This window comes from Haemaphysalis longicornis, unplaced genomic scaffold (assembly GCF_048455015.1).
Source record: "Haemaphysalis longicornis isolate Haplotype H1 unplaced genomic scaffold, Haemaphysalis longicornis Haplotype H1 scaffold_3, whole genome shotgun sequence".
In the NCBI taxonomy this organism is placed as follows: Eukaryota; Metazoa; Arthropoda; class Arachnida; order Ixodida; family Ixodidae; genus Haemaphysalis; species Haemaphysalis longicornis.
Window position 1 is genome coordinate 224,739,070 of NW_027526335.1, and position 24,331 is coordinate 224,763,400.

The following is a 24,331-nucleotide window of genomic DNA, read 5'->3' on the forward strand; positions in this document are numbered from 1 at the left end:
ACGACACTAATATCGCGTCAGAAAGATTTAAACTCTCGTAAACACACCACATTTGCGAAAACAGTGGCTGCTCCACATAAATATGTAATTGCCGATGATATGGTATAGTATGCCACATATGCCACCATTTCCAGCACGGGGCTCTATTTCAGCAGCGTTTAACGGACGCCCGGTGTGAGTATTCATACTTAAAGTTGGCTGTGCAGCATTGCCGAACGTGTTTAGTAAAGAACACGGTGCACACGTCACAATTTTACGCAACTTGTACTCCAGTGAATAGGGGCAGGACATTAGTGGACACAGGACTACTTACTCCAGTGCAGGCACTCTGGCGAAGATGCAAGCGAAGTACGCGGCCGTGCTGAGCGCAATGCGGACCACATCCACCCACAACACTTTCAGCATGGTCAGCAAAAATTTTCTTCGTTTCCCACGAAAATGTGATCTGCAAAAAATGCGCATTTTTCTCATTCTGGCCTTACAGAAAAAAAATATTCCCAAGTATTATTTTAATTCGGCTCAGTTTTGAGGATTTTTCCTTACGAATGTTTCTTTCGTGAGCGCTTCGCTTCTGCATCACAGGAAGCTTGTAGTGACAAGCTTCCTCGGCCATCGTCAATGCAGTAGCAATAGCCACGGTGTGTGGTTGCGACGTGATTCAGCACAGTTACTCTGCATGCCGAACATGAATTAAAAATATCAGTATGGCTCCAAGTCAGCATGCACGTACAAACGTGCTTTGCATGTGTGATTGCAACCGTGTGTGGTCACGGAATACACAGAACAAGATCATGCGCACGGAACTGCACATGCACATCACACTACCCTATGCGCGCCTGACAAAGGAGAAATAGTGGCACGTAGGCGCGGAGTGCCTAGTGTAATGTGTAGTGCGGAAAACATTGTATAAAACGCGCGAGCCCTAAAAATCGTTCGGCGAAAATTTTGCGTCCCGTGCTCCAAGTGCCAGCAGAAATCCCACTGGCTGACACCTCAATATGGCCACCCACAATTGTGGTGGGGCTAACAGTATGCATAGATGGCCTGACGTTCCCATTGGGCGTACGACCAGTTGGGCATTGAGTTTAACGTTGGGCATTGAGTTTAACTTTTGCCGTGCACTGCATGCACTGAATGTGACTTTGCTTGGCACCTCGCCCTTCTTAACGTTAATTTTCAGGATCCTCCAGGCTGACGTAAGGCCATCAACACGACACCAAGGTGAATTCGCCATTAGAGTGAATTCACCATTTACGATGGTAGCATGTGGTTATAAACTGAATGTGTACCGGTTCCCATTTGGTGTACCGATTTGTACCCTCAAATCCTTGCATATAGACTAAAACGCAGTAGCAAGTGACGATGGCAGGGTTGTTGAGAAGCTCAAGTCTGATTCGCTAATTCCCACGAAGTTCGGCGGCAACCTTCTCGGCCACAAACCTTCCGTAACCACTATAGGGCCAGTGATAACGCTGGCTGCTGTCAGAAACTGGCGTCCGATTTATGCGGCCGTACTCACAGCATGAAACCAGCATGCACGGCTGTCGCTATGACACAGGTAACCATTGTCTGAATTTGTACTTCCTATGAACGCCGTGCGAAGCTTCAAAGGACTTAGCAGGCCCTGCTTTGAGCCCTCTGTGAATTGCCCGCACTGAGAAAAAAGCGCAGGTACTTGACTGTGCGGCTGTCTTTTTTCTGCTTCCTGGAATAAGCGCTGCTGTCCTGTTTTCTAGCCGCGCGCAGTCACTTCACGGTTCAGTGAGCACGGTTCAAATTAGTGCATCTTCCACTTAAAGGCTTGCATATCCAGAGTTGTTTAAGGCGCGCTAGAAAAAACCGAGAAAATGTTTTGCTGCAAGCACGCATCGTCAAACTCCTCTATCGCATTGCTTCGTGCATCACTGACAAAATATCAATTTTCGGAGGATATTGTACCATAACAAACGCCAAACTACTGCCCGAATTCTTTTAGACCCAGGCTGATAACGAACTATCGCAACACTGGGTGCTAAAATATCGTTTCTGGGTTGTGCCGCTGGCAGACATTGTGACTTCTACCAGTGTGATGTCACGGCGGTGCAGTATAGGACAGCCATAGCGCATGCAGGGGAAGCGGTGACAACAAAAAAAAAGTTGAAGCCAGCAAGATAGTTCTCCTTGTTCTGATTTAAACTTATAAACCGTCCAATGAAACACCACAAACCTGCGTTCCGTATTCAATTCTTCGTCCTAGCATTCTCGCACAAACTCCGCAACACTCAGCAGCCTGACTTTATTGTACCCACATCTTTCGCCACACTGACGTTCTACAGCGAAGCACAATATGTCTTGGTTGCCCCATAAGCGTGCGTGGACAAGTCCGCGTAGAACGGAAGCGGTTACGGAGGGAGTACAGTTACAGAAAACGGCTGAAAATCTTGTTTTATCAAGGCTCAACCGAAACAAACCATCTGACCATTCTCGAGCCGCTACTAATACTCGACCTTTACTGCCACTCTTATCTACTTGTCATAATTAGTTGCTTCACAGTAAACATGTGCACGTTTCAGGTTTCCCTGCCTCCTTCTACGAAAATGTATGGTTGTAGAAAACAGCTGCGTCTATTCCTTCATCAGAGCTACAACGAAATATACAAATTAGCAGCTAAGACGACTCAATTATTGCGCCGTGTTTTATTAACTTTCTCAATTGCGCAGTGCACGGAAAAGTTGTAAATATTTTGGAATTCGTGTCTGCTGTCAATACATATAGGCTTCTTTCTACAAAAGGGAAATGGACAGCCCTACACACTAAACCTTTTTTGCACACTTTTTGGCCAAAAAGGATGTAGCATCAGTGCAAAAGGGTGTTTGGAGGCCATTACAATTTTTTTCTTTAATCTCAACACCCTTATTCGTAGCTCTACACCATTTTTGTGTGGAAAAATGGTGTTCACAAACTTGAACACCCTTGGTTTTTGGGGGTGTTGAAACGGCGTAGAAGAGATGTTCAGCTGTGGATTTATGAAGGCCGTCCATGCATGTATAAGTGCTCTGAGATGTACCACACATCCCCTGACACCTCGTAAGAAATGCTAAAAAATAGTTCGTCTGTAATTATCGCTTGTTTGTACGTACGGTGCGCCTCATGGCCCAAGGTTAGCTTCGGCATGTGAAACGGCAATTGGAACTTTTAAAATTAGAAGACTGTATCTACCCACCAAACACTTTTACTCCCTTGTAGGGAGAAGGCTCTGTAGGTGTGGCTGATACGGCTTCCTGCATTTATTTGGAGAGCGTAGGCCCGGCCAGAAGTGATAGCGGCGGAGACGTGTTCGACCTCTTGTCGCGTGGCACTGCTGACACTGGCCACGCACCATTGATGATGATTGTGGCGCTGGCTTTGACGATGACGATGGTGTCGCCACAGCCCCCCCCCCCTCCCTAGGGAGCAGCGCGTTAAGATGAAAAATGATTGACCTATGTAATGCACAACAAAATAATTAGTTACAGGTATGTACAGCACGAGTGTTTAACAGGGTATGTCCGCGTTCCATGTCCTTAAGTGGTCGTGATCAGTTCCGTGAGAGCGTCCGGTAAGCAGAAACCGTCGGGTGGGCTTGACTGGGAGTGGCGGAGGGGACGAAGTAGCCGGTGGTCTTGGAGTCCCGAAGTGAAAGAGGCTGGAGCGGCGGCCAAGGTGTTAGACAAAATTGCGATGCTCCGAGAATTAGCGTTCCACGAGCAGCCTATTGTGATGCATGCACATCACCGTTCGCCTGCCGGGTCGAGGAGGCTGATGTCCTTGACCTGGAATTGACGAGCGGGGTTTCGGTGGCAGCATCGTTGCGCAGGCTCGTAGTGCGTCCGTGGTACGACGACTCTGCTGAGCGTGACTGCATGAAAACATCCCAGTGCCAGAGCCCCGAAGAGTACTTGCACGAATCCGGAGTCGCCGTTGACCGAGAACGTGCCAAGGACGTTGGGCAAGACGCCATTCATGGCTTGGGGGTGTGCTTTGAAGGAGCCCCAGAGACGGAACTCGCTTTGGTGACTGCTGCTTAGCACGTCCGTGGCGCCTTTGGAGGCGCCGCTTGACACAAACGCACTCCATTGGTTTCGAAATCAAACAGTTTCCAAGGTGGTCATGTGCCGCCAGCGTGTCAGACTTCGCCTGGTCGGGAGATCGTGTGGCCGTGGTCTGGTCACCCAAGTAGTGAGCTATAGCCTGGTCTAGCGGTGTTTGGGCCTTGGGTGTGCGGTCGATGTGCTCTTGTGAATAGATGTCTGGGCGTTGCGCTGGTAGCCGGAGGGATGGGATGTAGTCGTCACGGGAGGCATTTTCACGTGCTTGAGAATCCAGGTGCACTGTTTACTGCAGCAGGACGGGAGACTTGAGCTCATCGTGGTTGGCGTGGGGTGCAACGACGTGCGTCTCGCGGGAGTCATGCTGCGACTGCAGTGGAGCGGGGCCGTCTGTCAACTTTGCAGGCCTCATGATGAGCGATGGTGGCGTAGCACGCGATGAGGTTGGAAAGGATTTGGTGGTCCCACCGCAAATGTCCTTACCAGAGCCCTCGAATAAGGCGGTAGAAGCGGCCAAGGCAGGCTGTGGCTGGGGATGTCCGCGATGTCGTCGGCTGCTACTCTTGTCAATGAAGGTGCGGCTGCTGCGCTGGAGATGGCGTCTCGGGGGCCCACACAAGTGGCCGCGGACGAAGGCGATGGCGCAGAAGGTGTAATGGGCAGCTTCGGAGCGTGCGCAGAGCGGGCGTGTACCTGGTCTGCTGCAGGCCCAAAGCGGTTGTTTGTCGCTGAAGATGTAGTGCGCGAGCACGGCAGCAGCACAAAGGTCGTCGTAGGGGGTTTTTCTGCACGGTGGTGTGGCGCGGACGCAGCGTATAGCTCGAGCGGAAGCGTATCCAAGAAGATGGACTGCTTCAGAAGCCGTATGCAGACGTGGTTGAACCAGAGGGCAGCCTCGAACTTTAAGAATCAAAGTCTGAGGTAGCGTGGCTCGAACGCCTGTACTGGCGGGTCCCCTCACGTCCCCATGTCGGTGTGCCGCTGACCGGGTAACAGGCGCGGAACTCCCGGGTCACCACATGTAGCGAACGAGTGAGTCACCACACGTAGGAAGCAGACTCGGTTGGTGTGGCTGATGCGGCTTCCTATTTGCCTCGAGGTCGTACCGTGGCGCCACCTACGAGTGACGTCACTTGCAGGACGCTGGGTCGTGTTCTTGTGTGCTACAGCACATTTTCTGTGCGTATGCGGAAGCGTGTTTTTTTGTTGTTGTTGTGGCCACCGTCTTTCCCCTCCTTGAGGATTCGGTGCAAATTACCCAAAAAAATTCCCCCGCATTTCCCCGAAGGGGAGTATGAGGAAGTGCGAAGCACGGGGTGATGCTATGAGGGGGAGTTTGTTGAAGTTTGGTAGCATTTTGCCCGTTAGTTACATTAACCCGTTAGTTTTGGTTAGGTTCACTTCGGTCAAAGTTAGGAACCTCTGGTTGGATAAGCGTTCAAAACTCAGAGAATGTGCTCAGAACGGTGACCTTCCAGTTGTGTTTTTCTCAGAAAACTTGACGAAGAAAAACAGGGAGCTGTACTGGGCTGCGCGTACGGCGGCGAAGGACAAATCATATAAGTTCGTTTGGGTAAAAAACGGCCACACGTTCCTCAAGAAGAGGGAGGGTGATCCTTCTATTCGCGTCTCGCCTGCAACTGACCTTACACAGCTGGCTTAAAGGGGATAAGTAATCCTGCGTACCAGATTCTTTCATGGCATCAGACTCTCTTTTATTTAAAGATTTCTCGGTTTTTTATAATACTTTCCTATCAACCACTGCTGGTTTTTTTACATGTATTCATGTTAACATTCGAAGTGTACGTAAGCACTGGGATGAATTTTCCTGTATTGTTCACAATTTAAAAGATGCAGTTGATGTTTTCGTACTAACTGAAATAAACGTTGCGGAGAACATAACCCACCCATTTTCGTTAGCAGGATATTCTAGTTTTTTTCGAACGCGTAAGAATAAGGCGGGGGGCGGCATCGCAGTGTTCGTGAAGAATAACTGGGCTTCTGATCAGCTCGATTTTTCGCTCGTGACCGCTGAATCCCTCATGATTCGTGTTCACAAAGCAACGTCAGATATCAGATTGCTTGCAATCTATCGGCCCCCTAACCTAAACCCTCGACGCTTTATCGAAGAAATAAATGACATACGTATTCCCTCTGGTTACTTTTGCATGGTGGGGGACGTAAATATCAACACAATAAAAAATAAGCAACCATTGGTTGTTGATTATTTAAACACTCTTGCAGATAAAGGAATTGAAGCTGCGATAAATAGTCCAACCCGTGTCGAGCTTCGAGGTGACAAGATAGTGTCATCATGCATTGATCATGTGAATGTCCGCTTCGAACATAAGAAATTCGTTTCTTTCATTATTGAACAGAAAATGTCAGATCACTTTTTCGTCGGGTGCCGGGTATTCAGTGATTCTAACAATACCGTATCGAATGCGCAGAAATCCCACTCCGTAGTAATTACAGATAAACGACAAGTGGACTTGGCAGTAGCAAATTTTGACTGGAACCTTTTGCTTGCTTCTACTCCTCCGAGCGATATTTATGACTGCTTTGTTTCCCAGTTAACTACGATACTGGAAGCTTCGAAAAGAACAGTGATTTTAAAACAGCGGAGAGTTGATTGTCCTTGGATCAATTCTTCGGTGCTTGCAGCAATAGCAGAAAGAGAATGGGCCTGGGCCCGTTGCAGACGCTCACCCAAAAATGACCATTTAAGAGCCCAATTTAAATCAGCCCGTAACAAAGCAAATGCTGTGCTTCGCTCTGAAAAAAGAAAATATTTTCACAGCGTATTCGGCGATTCCCGAAATAGACCGGCCAAAACATGGTCTACCATTAATCGGTTACGGGGAAAAACAGCTAAACATGCCTCTGATATAATTGCCCAAAACTTTGGCGCGGCATCACTTACCCTCGCTAATGAGTTCAACTGTTTCTTTTCCTCTGCTGGTCAAGCCGTTAGTAGTAACCCGAAGACTCAAAGTATTAGTTCTGTTAAAGATTCTGCGTTTCTTCCCCCTTGTACCGAGGAAGGTTTAAGGTATATCTTATCTGGATTTCACCAGCGGAAATCACCAGGTTTGGATGGTGTATCCGTTGAATTACTTTGTAAGCATTTTGATAAACTTAAATGTGTAATTCTTGCCATCATCAACAATATTATTGCAACCCAAATCGTGTCACAAGGTTTAAAAAGTGCTCTCGTTAGACCTCTTTACAAGAAAGGCGTAAAAAATTGTGTCAATAGCTACCGAGGTATATCAATCTTGCCAACAATTGCCCTCGTACTAGAAAAACATTTGGTTTTTACAATGACTTCCTTTATCGAAAAACACGACATACTTTCGTCCAACCAATATGGTTTCACTGCTGGTAGGGGTACACAAAAAGCATTGGATGACCTTTCGGATGTACTTAATAATGCCATTGATCACAACGAATTCGCCTGTTCAGTGTTTCTTGATGTATCAAAAGCATTTGATTCTGTAAACCACGATGTAATGCTTGACAAACTGCACCAATATGGTTTCCGTGGTCCATTCCTGTTGCTATTAGAAAATTACATTCGTAACCGCCGACAGAATGTCGTTTTGGGTAAAATTACAAGCTCCCCACAAGTACTGCACGCTGGCGTTCCGCAAGGGTCTATCTTGGCACCATTGCTTTTTAACTTATATGTTAATGATATTTCAAACTGTGTACTTCATTCCCGGGTATTTCAGTACGCGGATGACACTCTGCTTGTTTCCAGGCATAGTGCCTTCGATCGTGCCGTTGGGAATCTGCAACTTTATTGTGAACAGATAATGAAGTGGTTTAGCAGCAACGAAATTCGAATCAACACTAAAAAAACTCAATTTGTTTGCTTTCATAATAGTCTAAAGCCTATACCGAATGTTACATCAATTTTTTTGCATGTCCCTGGTTGTTCGAACTGTAAATGCACTCCTATTTTGCCTGTGGACTCTGTTAAATACTTGGGTATATTTTTTGACTCTAACATGTCTTGGAATACGCATTTAGCCTTTATATGTTCTCAGCTGAGGAAAACTGCGTGTTTGATGTACGGGCTCAAATCACTTTGTTCCTTAACAGTACGTAAGCAAATTGCTTTTGCCTTAGCCTATTCCACATTAAGATACGGAATTTGTTGTTTTTACTTTTGCTCTGATTTCTGGAAAAATAAGGTGGATGCTATTTTACGTTCGATACTCAAACACGTTTTGTATGGTACACCAGACCTTGATAACAAAGATGTCTTTCGTGTTTTGCGCATGCCCGATTTTACCTTGTTGTTTAAACAAACTACTGTACTTGAGTATATTTGGTCTCTGCAATTTTGCCAGCCGTACACTCCTGTGCGGGATTTACGCCCTCGCGATCGTTTTCTTTTACCACGAACTAGAACTAGATTTGGTGAACATGTTCGCGAATACTATGTCCCGATGGTGCTGAATTCTTTGCCAGACGACTTCTTTTCGATGAATAGTCGAAGGAAAATTAAAAACAGTCTTATAGACCTTCACTATCGCCTTTAACAATGCTGTTTTTTTCCCTTTCTCTTTTCTTCTTGCTCTTTTTTTGTTTCGTCTAAATTATCATTGTTTCTTCTTTTTTTTTTTTACAACTTTTGCCTGTTTGTTGGTTTGCGACATGTTGCGCGCTGCCGGGAACTGCCCTTCAAGCCCTTGTGGCTTTGGCAGACCCGCATTTGTATTCTGTTTTCTGGAATCAATAAACACTATTATTATTATTATTATTAACACCCCCTCGTGATCACGTTCGGCTTAACACGCCTCGTTTGTCCCTCTGCGGAAATCTTGGTGAATTAACGTGTATGTTCGAGAGATGTTCGAGAGGGAATGTAATCACGCACACACACACACACACGCAAAGTAAAGTGAAACGACAGTATTTATTTCAGCACTTGTTTGTGTTGTCGCTGTATGCGACGGTCATTACGACCGCCTTGTGGTCGCTAAAGTGGACCGTTAAGGGTTGTTGCACACGCAGTTATGAAGCCGCTATAACGCCGCTGAGTCGCCAACGCACGCCGCTGACGACGTAGTTTGAATGCGTTAATGATATAAGGCGCGTTACTAACACTGTTATCAGCGTCGCGTCCGTGGCGTAGTTGGTAGAGCGTCGCGCTGCGGCCGCAAACTCCTCGGATCGAAACCTGGCGCCGGATGCTGTTTTTTTTATATATAGTGTAGTGGCCTGGCTGGCGCGGCGAGAGAGGGTGTTGCGAGCTGGAGAGTAGTAAAGGGGCTTTAGGAGAGTAGGCGAGGGGGGAGAGGAGGCGCTATGCGAGCGCCCTCACGCGTCGGAAATCCGGCGCCGTTGCTAGGCACGGTAGCTAGCTCCGTTGCTAGGCTGCGGACGGAGGACGGCGGTGGAAGCAGGAGTAGGCCCGACTAAGAAGTGCTTCGCACTTAAAAGTTGTCTGCAGAGGGAATAATCGGGGCGCGCAACAAGCGACTCTTGTTCCCCGCGACACCACCGCGTTAGCAGTTGCTACCATTGCGACCCACAGTTCGTACCCAGCCAGCCAACGCCAAGGACGATGCAACTGATGCCGAGAAAAGTACGCTGTAAATTCATTATGAAATACTTGTGACAGGGCATTCACGAGACTGTGTGTGCAAGGAAACACCTTGTAACAGTGACGGAAACGCGTCACTCACTTGTGATCTCGCCGCGCGTACTGCTCGCATTGCCTGGTAAATGAATGGCTACACGAGAACGGTGATCGGATTGATGCGCTGCACATGATTAAAAGTGTTGTTATGGTCTGTAGTGTGACTTAATCAGTGCCTACTTCCCCTACGATGTTTTTATAGTTATGCCAGGATTTAATTATTAATAACGGCCGTAGCCTGTACTCTGCACAGCTGATGTGTTTACTTTTCGCGACAACTTGTCCACAATGTATGAACGGTATGAACGCGAGTTTTTAACGCCTTCGAGCGGGTTTGGACATGGCTATATTTAGTTTTCATGAGGACCTCGGCGTGGGAATTTATAATTGCAACGGGGGCATTTGTCTGTTTACAGGGAGCTGCCATTTCCCAAGCATCAATTTCGAAACTGACGACTGCTCACAAAGGCGAGGCTGTGTACGAGGCCAAACACGTCGTAAATGATTTGGGGTAATCGGGTGTTTTAGAATAGGAGAACCGAGCGTTGGGGGGCCCCAAGAAGTTAGGGGAACCCAAACGCAACACGCGCGTGCGTGACGGGAGGGTCTTCTCCAACAGCCCGCAGCCGGCTTCGAATGCACATAATCGAATGTTGGGAACGTTAGGCTTAGCGTCGCGGTAGATATTGCATCGCCGCTATCGTTACAGTTGCGAATGACAGTCCCTAACACAACGTTTGACCGCACTGTCACCCTCTTCTCGTATGTGGAACTCTGTAACCACGGCGATTGGAGAAGTGTGCGCTTTGCGCTAGCCTCTGCTGGTGCACTTACGTGAAGCGAGAAGTGTATCAATCGGCGTGTTTTATTCCGCTCTCCGTGACGGCCGCGCTGTGGATTGAACGCTTAATCCTTCATATTCTAGAGAAGTTGCGAGTGCTTCAACCGTGCCTGTGGTGAATATTTCGCATTCTCCTACCTGAAGCGGCAAGTGTTTAAATACGCAGTTTGCGCTCTACCGTATCCACTCCTCATGCTGTTTCGTGAAGTGCTCCAACCGTGCCTCTGTGCCCGATTTCGCGTTCTCGGGTGTTGGCCAGCGCTGTAGATTTCGAAGTGCCTCAACCGTTCGCAAGTCACCGCGTAGTTGGAACGGCTGTTTCTCAAACGTGGATCTACCGTTCACCCTACATAATGATTAACTCAACTTTTGGCCCGGAAATTTTTTTTCTGTAATAGCGGAAACGACCATGTTGCTTTCGTTATTTTTTTTTCCTTCACTAGCGTTCCGTGCTGACGAAAAGGCAGTTGTAACTAGGTAAAGTTTCGGCAGGCACAATGATTATTGGCCTGAGTCCTTCAATAATCTACTACTGCTCAGACGATTTCTTCAGTCAGACAAGATGACCCTTTGGTCTGCGCTTATGTTGCTAAATGTGTTGCTCCAGGGTTCAAATCTCTTATGACCCCCCCCCCCTTTTTCTTTGTCGTTGGCGACCGCTTAAGAGAGTGTCTGGTGTGCAAATTGAGTGTACAGCTGACCATTTGCAAAGCGTGGGTGTTATTAAGCTTGTCACAGAGCCTTTGAAGTGATGACAATTGCATTCCTAATGACCAGTTTCCCAAAAGACTCTTCCAAAAGTGTGCATCTTTAAGCAGTTCATCTCTCACTGTGTGAATTGCAAAACGGGTGAAAACAATATCCAATGGTGGCTGTATTTGGCTTAAGAGTTAAGTGTACATACATGTGTTGCTGCGGACCAGCTTATCTATTTATTTAGTTATGACATACCGCAGGCCTCACACGGGGCCCAAGCAGGTGGGACATAATCACTCAATTATGAACAAACCGACAACACAAGCTAAAATACAATAACTTGTAAAAACATACTACCTCAATTTTCTATATGTTCTATCCCATCAATGCTGCAGACAACAGATACAGGCACATTATTCCAGTCGGATATGGTGCGTGGGAAGAAGGAAAATTTGATGACGCTTGTTCTGGCGCTGTAGGTTGCCAGGGATGCACTGTGTCCGTGTCGTGTACGCCGAGCAGTTAATGGTTGGACATACTGGTCAGGGTTAATGCCAAGTTTGTTGGTCTTAAGTTGGTAAAGAAATTTAAGCCTTTCTATTTTACGGCGTGCCTGCTATGTTTGGATCCCATGCTGTTTCATCAGATTAGTAGGCGAGTCTGTCAAACGATATTTTGAGTCGATAAAGCGAGCAGCCTTGCGCTGTATTATTTCAAGCGCCTGAATATTTTTTTGCTTTTGCGGGTCCCAAACTGAGCATTCCTATTCGAGTTTTGGCCTTGTAATCGATGTGTATGCAAGACGTTTAACACTTGGAGAAGCTAATTTAAGTTTGTGTCTGAGAAGGCGGAGCTTGCGAAAGGAGGACGTACAGACATTGGAAACGTCCCGATTCCACATTTGTTTGTAACGGCAATGGTTTGTAATGATCACACTAAGGTACTTGAAAGAGCTGACTTCACAAAGGAGCCGTGAAGGGAGCTCATAGGAAAACGACAAGCTGTTTTTCTTAGTAATTTTTATGAAGACCGATTTCTCAGCATTTAGCTTCATGTTCCACTTTGTGCACCATGTCTGTATGCTAAGAAGGTTAGAATTTAAGTGAATTTGGTCCTCGTGGCAAGTTATTTCGTTAAAAAGAATGCAATCGTCCGCAAACAGTCTGATTTGTACTGGGCTGGTAATTACATCAACAATATCATTATTACATATCAGAAACAATAGAGGGCCGAGTACACTACCTTGCGACACGCCAGAAGTTACTGGTAAAGGCATGGAACATTTATCATCAATACTAACATATAGTGTGCGGTCAGATAGATAAGAAGAAATCCAGTTTGTTATGAAGACAGGGAGTCCTATTAACTGTAGTTTGTGCATGAGTTACGGGTGTGGAACAAGGTCAAAAGCTTTTCGAAAATCTAGGAAAATTACTTCGACCTGGCCAGACTTATCAAGGACGCCGGCAAAACTGTGGACAATACAGGTTAATTGGGTGACAGTAGAAAATACTTTTCTAAAACCATGCTGGAAGCAGGATAATAAACCGTTATCGCTTAGAAACTTTGAAATGTAGTTAGCTATAATGTGTTCTGGAATTTTCCAACAAGACGATGTTAATAAAATAGGACGATAATTACCACGAAACATGACAGCTTTTGCTCTTTCACTTTTTGGCAACATTTCAGGGCACGTCGCGAGGCTCCCAGAGCAAGCTAATCCCGACTGTATTAAGCTGTCCTCATCGTCCTGAAAACTTCTTCTGATTGCTTTTCCCTTTCGTTGCATTCTGTCAGAAGCGCTCTACCTAATGCTGCCTTGGTGTGGCGGCATACAGCAAAGTAGGCCACCAAGCCCCATCTGTTTGCTGGCAGGGTATGACGACAACGTCGAAGCTTCCCCAGAAGCGCCCGCAGGCGCTACTACATAACACCTAGGAAAAGCTGCTGCATATGCATGTGCCATTGATCAAAGCATTTGACAGCCGTCCTGCTTCGTGTTGATTGTGCTAATTTTCCCGTTTCTACTGGCTGATTTATCTCTATGCGCTAAGTCACTAGATAGGTTCAGTACTGGGTGTAGCCCGAAAGAACCCATTCCCGTTTGACCCCTTCCCGTTTGAACCCATTCCCGAAACGCCCTTCCCGCTTGACCCGTCCCGTGCGCGCGCGCTCCCGAAACGACCTTCCCGTTCGGGCGGTTCCTGTTTCAGCCAGTCCCCGAAACACCCTTCGCGTTACAACCCGCTCCCAAAGTGCCCTTCTCATTTGAACCCGCATCGTTGCAACCCATTTGAATTTCTGAAAAAATGTGTTACCGTCTTCGAAACTGTTCCCCAAAATGTGCTTACAAGCAAAGGGTCATGCACTAAAAACTTGTGTGGACCAAATTTTCCGGAATCGACTGATATTTCCGGCCGATAAAAGTTTTCGAATGCCTTAGGCCGATACTGCCCTCTTGATACAAAATTCGTAGGGGCGAAAGTGTAATATAAAGATACCCAATACCTTGAGTAATGCACGCATTTGATTTTTCTGCAGTTGGTGTTCGTACATGCAGCTGAAATTTATTTATCAGCCGCTGTTATGCTCATTGTTTGGAGCGTAGCTTTGTCTTCGAGTTCGAGAGATCTATAGATGAAAGATGCCCGTAGGAGAGACTTTAAAAAAGGCAAAAACATGTGCAGAAATCTGAGAATTGGCTACTAATGCCTCTCCTACGTGATGCTCTCCTACTAATGCCTCTCCTACATGGGCAGATATTTTTACTTATCTACCGATATTTTACGGCCTGGTTGGTCTCACGCAGGAGTGAACATAAAAACACATCAGTAGTGGTTGGCATAGTTTAAAAACGCCCCACACATATAAGTAAAAGACATAATTATGTAATAGACGCAAACGGGTATGAAGAAGGATATGCATTCGTAATGTATTCCAATTTTAAAATACGACGATTCAACCAGAACACATATTTACAATACGTGGGGAAAATTCTTCTAATGACACCGAGTTCACTGTTCGTTCAGTTAACACATTCCAGTAAGAAATTGCACGAGGAAACAAAGACAACTTTCGAATAGTAATTCAGCTGATTGCTGCCTAATAGTCTTACTATGATGTCTTCTCGCTGAACGTATGAAAGGCCCTTGGAGGTAGTATTCCCGCGACAATTTTAAGTTCTTGTAGTAAAGAAAATTTAGGCTAGAGACGACCCTGCGCTGCTTAAGTTTCTGAAGGTTTCCCCATTTTTCAAATTGAGTACTCTAGAGTGACGGGAATAAACAGAATCAATAAAACGCAAAGCTAAGTTTATAATTTTCGCCGCTTCTCATGACTGCGAATTTTTACAGCCAGATGTAGCATATGTATCCAGATACATAGGATTACTTTGTGTTTATACATCTGTTTATTTTTTATAGTTTTCATGTGTTTCTTTTCGACATTGATGTACAATTGCGCTATTATAACGATTAATTGTGTTAGTCCACCAAATACGATTTCTTTCAAAGTGAGGATGTTTTTGCGATTTTTTGTTTGTGCTTCTGCGGCACTTTTCTGGGCTTTCTGATTTTTTCTTTTTTGGTTTGTTAATTTAAAGGATTTGTTTGTTAATTCAAAATATTTGATTATTAATTTGTTAATTGTTAATTTGTTTGTTAGGCTTTGTTAATTTAAAAGATTTCTTAGTTGGTGCGACGAATTGTAACCAAAATGTCGTCATCTGTAGATTCAAAAAGTGAAGCCCAGCTTTGAAAAGCAGTCAAGGACTCTGGATGTGCTGAGCATGCTATCGCAGCGACTGTGAACAAACGGAAATAAATGAAAAACAACCTGAAAAAGTTTTTTACAACGTTTCATAAACTGGGTACGTTATTCCGGGAACGGGCTAAATAGGAAAATACCAAACGGGAAGGTTCTTTCGCCCCGTGTGGAAATGGGAAGCAACAAACGGGAAGGTGGAAATGGGAATGGGTTCAAACGGGAACGGGCCAAGTGGGAAAGGGCAAAACGGGAAGGTCGTTTTGCGCCGTGTTGAAACGGGACGGAACAAGCGGGAAGGGTGAAATAGGAATGGGTTCAAACGGGAACCTCCCACTGTACTACAGTCTCTATGCGCCCACATGCATGTATTTTTGTGGCTGTGGTTCTAGTCGAGGCAAAACATTCCCACGAAATCGATGCTGCAAGAAAGCCTGGGATGAGGCATCATATTTTATGTTTGCTGGCTGATGTGTCTTTCAAAATGCACATAACCAGGAAAAGTTCTAGCACACATTCATTTTACACTTACATACCCCTGCATCATGCTTCAGAAAAACGCTTCGACTAGTTCCACCAGTCTTGTCTAGCCATTCGCAATTAGTGATGCCACAAGTTGTCTGCAGAACAATGTACAGGGCAGCCGTGCCTGTTTTCACGCCGCTTTCGGAATTTTCATGCACTAATAAAGTGCTGCTGCTGCAAGTCGCATAATATTTGTATTCACAACAGTGCAATTACCGATGCTGGCCTGCTTGCTTTTGCACTTTAGTGTCTATTTAGGCGTCTATATTGTACCGTAAAACCATTAGGTCCCTCCTGGGCAGATGTACTGAACTATGCTCCTGTGCTATATCGGTTTGCATACCAGTAGATTTAGTTCCTCATTCTTTTTTTAGGCATAGCAGCAATTCTTGAGGTGCAAAAAGTGTCGAAACAAGAAAAAGTTCAATGTAGTTCTTTGTGCTTAAAATGAGTGAGCTACCGTATTTACTCGCATAATGAACCCTCCCCCCACTTTTCTTTTTGAGAATATACTTTTTTGTCCCTGAATAAAAAATGCAGCTTGAATATGTTTTATTTTAAGCATGGTTGCTGATGCTGTAGGCGATCACCCTAACGTGATATCGTGCGCGCAGAAATGCTAAAAATGCATTGCAAGAAAAAGAAATCTCATCAGCAGCCGGAGACGTAAGCGCGAATGCCGCGGCTTACAATTTAAAAATTTCGCGTTTGCAGTGCGCCACCTGTTGAATGCAAAATAAACCTTGCGCCATAAAAACGTTGCGGTGTGCGAACAAAGCACCAAACGTATCCCGCACTCCTTCCCTGCTATTTGATGTTTAGGCTGGTTCAGCCAACGTTTATAGAACCAAGGTCAGTTGTAAAACTTCGAAGTGTTTCCCGGCGCCGCCGCACCAAGCCGCATTGATGGCGCTGCAGTCGCACCCGGCTCCCGCGCGGAGCACCGGGTGGCTGAGGAGGCAGCTGAGGTCAGCACGTTCTGAGGGATACACCTGCCGTTGTGCGGCTAGCGTCTCCGCGCGTGCGTGCTTGCGCACTCCAGTTGTAGATGGTTAGGTGAGCACAATGCCGGCGTGTTGTGTCCCCAGTTGCACGGGTGGTTACAGGAGAAACCAAACCCAAAGGCGCTTTTCTCTCACTTCAAGTTACTTCGGCCTTCGTGTAGATATATGGTACCGTGCCAATGCGTGTCTCGACCGAAACCTCTCAGCCAAATCGCGCGTGTGGCGTGAATGTTTACCCTGAGGACATACTATGCTACACCCACTTCACTGTTAATGAAGTGGGTGTAGCATAGCTACACCCACTTCATTAACAGTGAAAAAGTAGAAACTGAGTGAGGAAAGTGGAGCCTCGTCGAAGGAGCCGTCCCAAAAATATTTCCAAACCTGCTTCCTTACCTATCCTAGCCGCCGGCAAATAGAAAGAAACTTCCACGCCAAAACATGCAGATTGTTGCACAGACCTCGTCTGCACAGAAAGCCAAAACAAGCGCTAACGGTGCAGCCGAAGAAAGTGCTGCAAATTTAGACGTGCTGGCAGCGAGCAGTAAACCTTCGTTGAGAGACATGGAAGGAGTTCGTTTTCAATTGGCGAGCTGGCGAAAGAATGTTGGCAGAGATTACAATAGAAGTTATGTTGGTTTTTTGTTGTTGTTGTTCTTTAGAAAATAGAGGGATAGCTTCTTTTCGTTTAAAAGTGTTTCAATCGGGGAAGAAGTAACTATTTCGGTCAGCTGCTGTCTCCGCTGCAGTGCCTAGAAGCTCTGTAAATAGCGTAAATACAGTTACTATATTCTGATTTACCGGCACGAAGTAGACGAGATTATAATAGCGGTATTTGCACTATTTACAGAGCTACTAGGCACTGCAGCGGAGACACAGAGATACGATTTGTGCCGGGCGCACTGCGATCGTCGTCTTCGTCTTGATTCCCTCCTCGGCCCCATCACCACGCGAAGCTGATACTTGACAGCCTATTCTTTTTGCCAAGAGGGATATCCCGTTAAAATATCTCCTTACCTTGAAACTAAAAAAATATCCACTTTTTGGTTCTTTTATTCGACCGATAAAGCTTTTTTAACGAAATGATGACAATGTTTGCCAGCCTTCACTAATGTCTCTGCATAACGCACCAGCCACATTTCCTGCCTAGAGGGTTAGAATATGCAGCCGCCTCAACAAGAAACGTAAATTATGTAATGTGAAATGGCAGACGATGCTCTAAACGAACGCGGAAGTGCAGCCACAAAGCCGCGCGGCATTTGAAATGCAAGCGGCTACTGCGCAATGGTTGTCGCTGATTGAGCGCCGTAGCTCCGGTGACATGTGGCTAGACTTACCACTTACAAGCGTAAATAAAAGGTTATAAACATGGTGATCGGCATATTTCCCGATTAAGCTCGCAACGGCAGTACAGATGCGGCCCGCGCTGCTTTCGCTCGTGCTTCTCCAGCGGCTGAAGGGAGCCGGTTGCGACGGCGACGCCACCTGGCGCTGTGGGTCGCTCGGGCGCCGTATTGCTGGTATGGCGGAGGTGGAGAGTTTTAAAATTGACCTTGGTTCTATAAACGTTGGGTTCCGCAGGGGTGCGAACAAAGCATTAAAGGTACTCCGCACTCCTCTGCTCTTGTTGTTGGGCTACGGCGCGTTCACGGCACCAGCAGCACCAGTGGCTGCTGTAATTTTCGCTGTAATTTTCGCTGTAATTTTCGCTGTAATTTTCCGGTATTTTCAAGTTCGACGACGAAGTAGCAGTTAATTTCTTCAGCCGTTATGATATGCGCGGGCGCGACCAACCTTTCGAGTTAGACTGCAAAGCCACCGTCGATAACGTGGACGTGCTTCGTGCGGGGATGCGTACGCATCGCTGACGAACTACGGCGAGGCAACCGGTGCGTCGTGGATCGTCGACTGGGAGGTCCCCAACCCAACGAGGTACGGCGTATGAGTAGGCTCTTCGGCAGTGTCTTTTTTTTTGCTACGCATTTATTACAGTAGCCATGGCTTAAAAATCTGGTTACAACTGATTACACTTGCTTCCATCACGCTACAACGCCAGGGGCGAATCATCGATGCGGCCGTTTTTTACGCTCAATTGCAAAGGGGAGAACAGCTGAACTTCGTCATTCTATGTTCTCTTGGCCGAGGTTAAAGAATATATAGCTTAAATTACATTACATTGAGTTGGGATGGGATTTTTTACCACGATTTGAAGCACACGTACAAAAATAATCCGCATTTCACTTCATGTTCAAATTAATTTATTTTTCCTTACGTAAGATTAAACAATATCAGAATAATGTGTGATGTATTTCTAATTCACAAGCAAATAATGCTTCAAAGTATGGTCCGAGCTAAAAGAGTGAAGCATGCGGGTCATTCTTTTAACATTTTCGCAGATGTATGATTTTCTAAGTCAATTATCTCCTGCCCCCTTCGGTCTATCAAGGGGCACCCGTTGCTGAGGAGAAAAAAAAGACCAACTGAAAATGCTTGAAAAGAGGCTTTAAAGGTGTCGTGTTATTACGTGTTTATATATTTAAACGTAACCGAAATGTAGAAAGCATATAACTGTCCTATTTTGGAGAACTGTTCCGCTTCGATTTCGTGAGCGATTCAGTAAGTTTTTTTTTTGCTTGGTACCAACAAATTTTCCTGAAACGCCATTTTTTATACAAGGGAAAATTAAACGAGTGGTGAGTACTAAACATGCACAATTGCTTATTCCGCGAAGTAGACCGGAACATGACCTAGAGGCACATCTTTAATACAGTATGCGCATCACCTTGAAACTTCAGCATTTCTTATGTTGCCTGATTGTGAAACTTGCCAGATGAAGTGGGTAATTGAAGTTAAAAAAGCATCTGCAGGTTACAGATTCCATATCTGGTTCTCAATAATATTCTCACAACTAAAATAATTCGTAATATTACCGCTTAACTGGTTTGTGTTTTATAAAACTGTAATTTAAGTAAAAATATATTGCAGGTTATTCATTTTATATCAAGCTTTAAATAATATTTCGACAATTGAGATAATTTGTGATATTCTCTTTTTACAAGTTTGTGTTCCACAAGAAGCGAAGGTGTCAGCCCAGAAGCTTGAACAAAACTGCCGGCAAGCATTCTACTACTGCTAAGCCATTGTAGATATCAAAATGAAGGAAGTCACAAAAGCATCTTAGCAGAACGACCCATTCTTCAACTGGCCAGTCTCGCCGACTGTTGTCATCAAGCTGCATGAGGTGCTCAACCACGGGCTCGACTGCGCCGATGGGCTTCGCCTTCTAAAACCCACATCGGACACCAGTGCAGCATTCTTCCGCTACTTTCAAGAAGATATGACCCCAGCAGCCACAGTAGCTCCTCATAAAACGAAGCTGGCAAGGCAGGAAGACGGTGAGGGCCTGCTCGCTAGCACCGCCGTAAATCCCCCAGCCAGCACCGTCTACCACTGGTTCTGCGGGTGGCAGAGAGTGCAGTATGGCGACGAAGGAGTGATACCCCTCACTAAGCTGGACAGAAGAGTACCAAATCACCTGGAACATTGTAAGTTGCTATGCGCCCCAGCGCACTCCATATATTGCTACTTTTATGTGACGTGTGCAAACTTTTATGCAAACATAGTATCTCTCTTAGTTTAATTTTCAGCTCCAAGCAAGGTATCATGCAGTGTAGACGGAAACGTATCGCAAAAACTCTGTTTGCAGTGTTGAATTCTCTAATTCGAGAGAAAGGCAGCGATGAGCACACGCACAGCCAAGGCGCACTTAACTAGACTTGCCTGATGCACCTCTCCTAATGAAGATGGCACAGCCTGACTATGAAAGCCTGTGCTTGTAAAACTACTTTCAAATTGTGGCCATTGGGCCAAGACGTTCATATGTCTCAGTAAATACCTTCGCTCTACCATTTTTGTTCCACTTAGTAGGAATAAATGGGCGTGTAGTATTCGCCGCAACAGTGCAGCTCATAATACATCTTTATACGTGGCGCAGCTAACAGCAGCCTGGCGTGGGAGCAATGCGCAATTTGAAGCAAATTCAATGTGAAGTGAATTTTCACTATTCACATTTGAAAATAATTCATTTGCAGTAATCTTTTGCCATTCACATTCGAATATATGTAATTCGTGGTTGGTTTCTACTATTCTTTTTTGAGAATATTCGATCTGATTCACAGTCAGTTTTCACTATTCCTAACTGTTCAAGGCATGTCTGGAGGGGGCATTGAAGAAGCTTGACTGGGAAAGCAAACACAGGACAACTCCCAAGAAGACAGCACCAGCACACCGACAAGGCAAGACCAACCGGTGGCAGCAGAGCCTGAACAGCAGCAGCTGCCTTTTGATACCGAGCCACAGCTGCCTATAGACACCGAGCCACAGCTGGACGCCCAGGGCTCACCTGGAAGCAGTCACCAACATGAGGTGTGGCTTGTGCTCGCGCATTTATTTTAGCAAAGCCTAATAATTGTGACCCTTACTCCAGTAACTGGACACGTAGGTAGCAACTAGACACCTGAACCAGATCTGTTTCTCAGCAACACACTCCACTTTTGGAAAGAGCTACCTATTTTATAACCACGTGCATGCATTTTTTCAGGGGTCTCTTGTAGTAAAATTTATTTTTACGAAGGTACAATTGCAGGAGCTAAGTAGAAGAAGGCTACAGGATGCCAAAAAAGACACTCCAAAAATTAAGGCAATCCAACATGACTGCGTAGCATCACAGCAGAAGCAAGACGAGCAAGGTTTTCCAATACATGTAAATGGGAGCAAGAATAAAGTAGTATTCATGTCACAGATAGTGTGAAATATTGTATGCTGGCTGTCGTATGTCTTCCGAGGCCCCTTCTGACATAGGGAGGGTGCTAAGAGGAAGAGGAATAAGCTTTCCTTAAACAGCACTGTGCCGGTGTTAGGGGCCCCCACCAGGTGGGACAGTCCTTAGCCCAGCTTAAGAGAAGTGTTAAAGAGACTCTGCCAGGATCCGATCTCACATCATTAGATACATAGTTGCAGAGTGCAAGTTCTTGTGATGTAAAATTTTACACTCTGGCCGCAATGTTTTTTTTTGCATGTTTCACTGAATAGTCCTTGTATGGCACTAACGCGCTGTGAATAAAAAGATGCCTTGTGAAAGCGCTAGGTCAGGAGCTCTCATGTAAGGCTTTGAGGAACCCTGGGATTCTGAAGAGGCATTGCTTGGGTTCTGCGAGACTATAGTGGCTATGGTGTGTTGCTGCTGAGCCCAAGGACAAGGGGTTCGATACCGGCTGCGGTAGCAATTTTCCTGATATAAGTGAAAAGCGAAAGCGTCTGTGTGTCGAGATTTCGGCACACGTAACTGTTCCTAGCTGTTCCTAGGCGACCAAAATTAATGCCCAGCTCTTTCCACTGCAGCGCGCCTCATAAGCAAGGTGTAGCTTCGGTACTTTAAACTTCGCAGTCAATCAATCGATCAATCATTACTACGTAACTAAACGTGCACTAAACAAAGCTTTTTCTTGCGTTTTTGTTAGTTCAATAAATGCAATAAAGTTTGTGAAACTAATCTGTAAATACCTGCGTAGTATTCTCTGGTTCAAACTGGTTATCTAAGCTTGGCAGGGAAAGGTGAGTTCTGTGAACATTTTTCTGTCCTAATGGGTTTCCCTGTAGGCCCATAGTTGAATACCTACGGAACACCCTTATTACTTCAGCAGTGCAAAGAAGACAAAAGTAAAGATGGGAGATGCAACAAATTTTAAATAAATCTGTGGTATATCCTGAACAAATTTTTTGTGGGACACTGCGGAGCTGCAGAAGATCTACAAGGAGTGGTGGCGCCAGCCCTCCCTAGCTGCTGGCAAACCACATTATGCCACTGCCCTTCAGCAGCTGCTGCGGGAGATGCACAAGGTCAGGAAGGAGCCCTGGGAAGGAGCCAGGCGTCGCCCAGGGGTCAACCGCGGACCAGGTAGAATGCCTGCTGGCCAAGAGCTCGGCTAGGAAGAAGGTCAAGCGGCCCTCACGCCCTGAACCTCAGCGTCAGAGATGGGGTGCCGCACGCCAAAGCTCGTGGACTACAGAAGGGACTGAAAGCGCCTTCTGTAGTCCCCTGAAGGGACTACAGAAGGCACCTAATAGGGTGCTCCTTGTGTGGGCCTCTTTATTTAGGGTTACGTTTCCTCTGGATATGTGTGAATGGCACTACAAGTCGTAAATGAATACTAAAAACTCACGGGGAATCACATTCAATATTTTTAAATGCACATGTCTCGGCAATAAAGGCCAACTGCACTCAAATTTTTCTTTGTCCAAATAAGTAGGTTATGCTCTCAAAATTACCATTTAGAAATACTTAGCTTCGTAATCACAGAGAGCGCTAGGTACCGCTCTTCAAAGTACCTCCGAGCATGCGACGTTTGCACCTGGCGGAGAGTCGCCGAAACAAGTTCGGGGCCGCCTGTGACGGAGGTTGGGGAATCTGTCCTGTGAAGCTCGCGCTTCTCCGGTGACTTGCCGGGCGCTCCGCCAGGCGCGGGGATGCGCTCGCCCAGGGTTTCTCTGCTACACCAGCGCGCTGTACCGCCGTCGCCATCACATGTTTAATCTAACCGCATAAGCAATAATATCCGCCTTTTTTTTTTCAATGTCAAAAAAAGAAAGATGAGAAGCCTACAAACTATTCACACGCTTGCGAACGTCTTGGAGTTAGCAAAGCCCTTTTTAATTGAAAATTATATTTTTACTCAAAGATAAAAATAGCGCGAAATGAGCACTTGCCTTATATTTGTCATTCCTATTGCATTTACCACGAAAAAAAAGATATTTTATAAATTCTTGGCCACTTGCATCCCGCGTCTAATATTGACCATATTTGTTCTGGCCTAACGCCACCTCCATCATTTAGACCTTTTCAAACGTTTGACGACCTAAATAGAGTTGTTGTACACACGGCTGTAAACGCTTGTGTGACTTTTGCCTCACTCGCTAAGTGAACCAAAATTAGCCTTTCTCTAAGTAACAAATACATCCCCGCAAATGTCGGCCGTCGTCTAGGCGAAGTGCGAAAACTAACGAAACTTCTCGTCTCCTGAATAATAGACTAGATTTTTAAAAGTTGAATTCTCAAGTGAAATATTTACTTTGAGCATAAGATTTAGTTTATTTCAAAGTAAAATGTTTTCAACAGCACCTGTCTTTGGTTAAAGTAGAAAACAGGGGTAGATAGGAAATGTTTTCGTGCTTTAGTGCATCATTTAGTTGTGGAAGCTGGCCTCTCGTTGAAGATGCGTTTTATAATTCGATTCCCGGTGGGCAGCAAGGCGAAAAATACTGGGTCGATATTCACGAAGTTGTTTGCACCTAATGTAGGGCAAAAATAGCGATCGATCGCCGCCCGTATACGGTTTGTTCCCTTCGAAGAGAGCGACGTGATAGCCGAAGCGTCGGCTATAACAAAAGCTCCTTTTCGAAATCGTACGGGCAAGTAGCGTTGTAAATCAGGGTCCGCTTTTTTCCTTGCAGCGCGAAAAATTGCTACTCTTGCAGGTATTATGATGAAAAAAAATTACTGTCGGGCGGTCTACTTCATCTCGACTGATATAGCAATGGGATGCCGGAATTGTGCCTAACTTCATTGTCATGGGCAAACGTTAGTGAAAGTTCTTCTGTGGAAATAACAGAGCGAAACGCGGTGCTACCTTGCGCATTTGAAGGCGGCTTTGAGCGGCCGCCGCTCTGGCACGGCCGCTTCCGTTCCATCACGTACGTCACGTCCAGCCGCCGTTATGGCCGCCTT

General features: G+C 45.8%; 1 protein-coding gene across 1 annotated transcript in view; it reads right to left on the minus strand.

Annotated features, from left to right (window-relative positions):
- LOC144176017 (ATP-binding cassette sub-family C member 2-like) overlaps positions 1–24,331 on the minus strand; it is a 320,694-nt gene that overhangs the window by 124,396 nt on the left and 171,967 nt on the right. Inside the window, exon 8 of the mRNA XM_077705121.1 lies at positions 314–445. Within this exon, the coding sequence (XP_077561247.1) occupies positions 314–445 (132 nt within the window). The remainder of the gene's footprint in view (positions 1–313; positions 446–24,331) is intronic.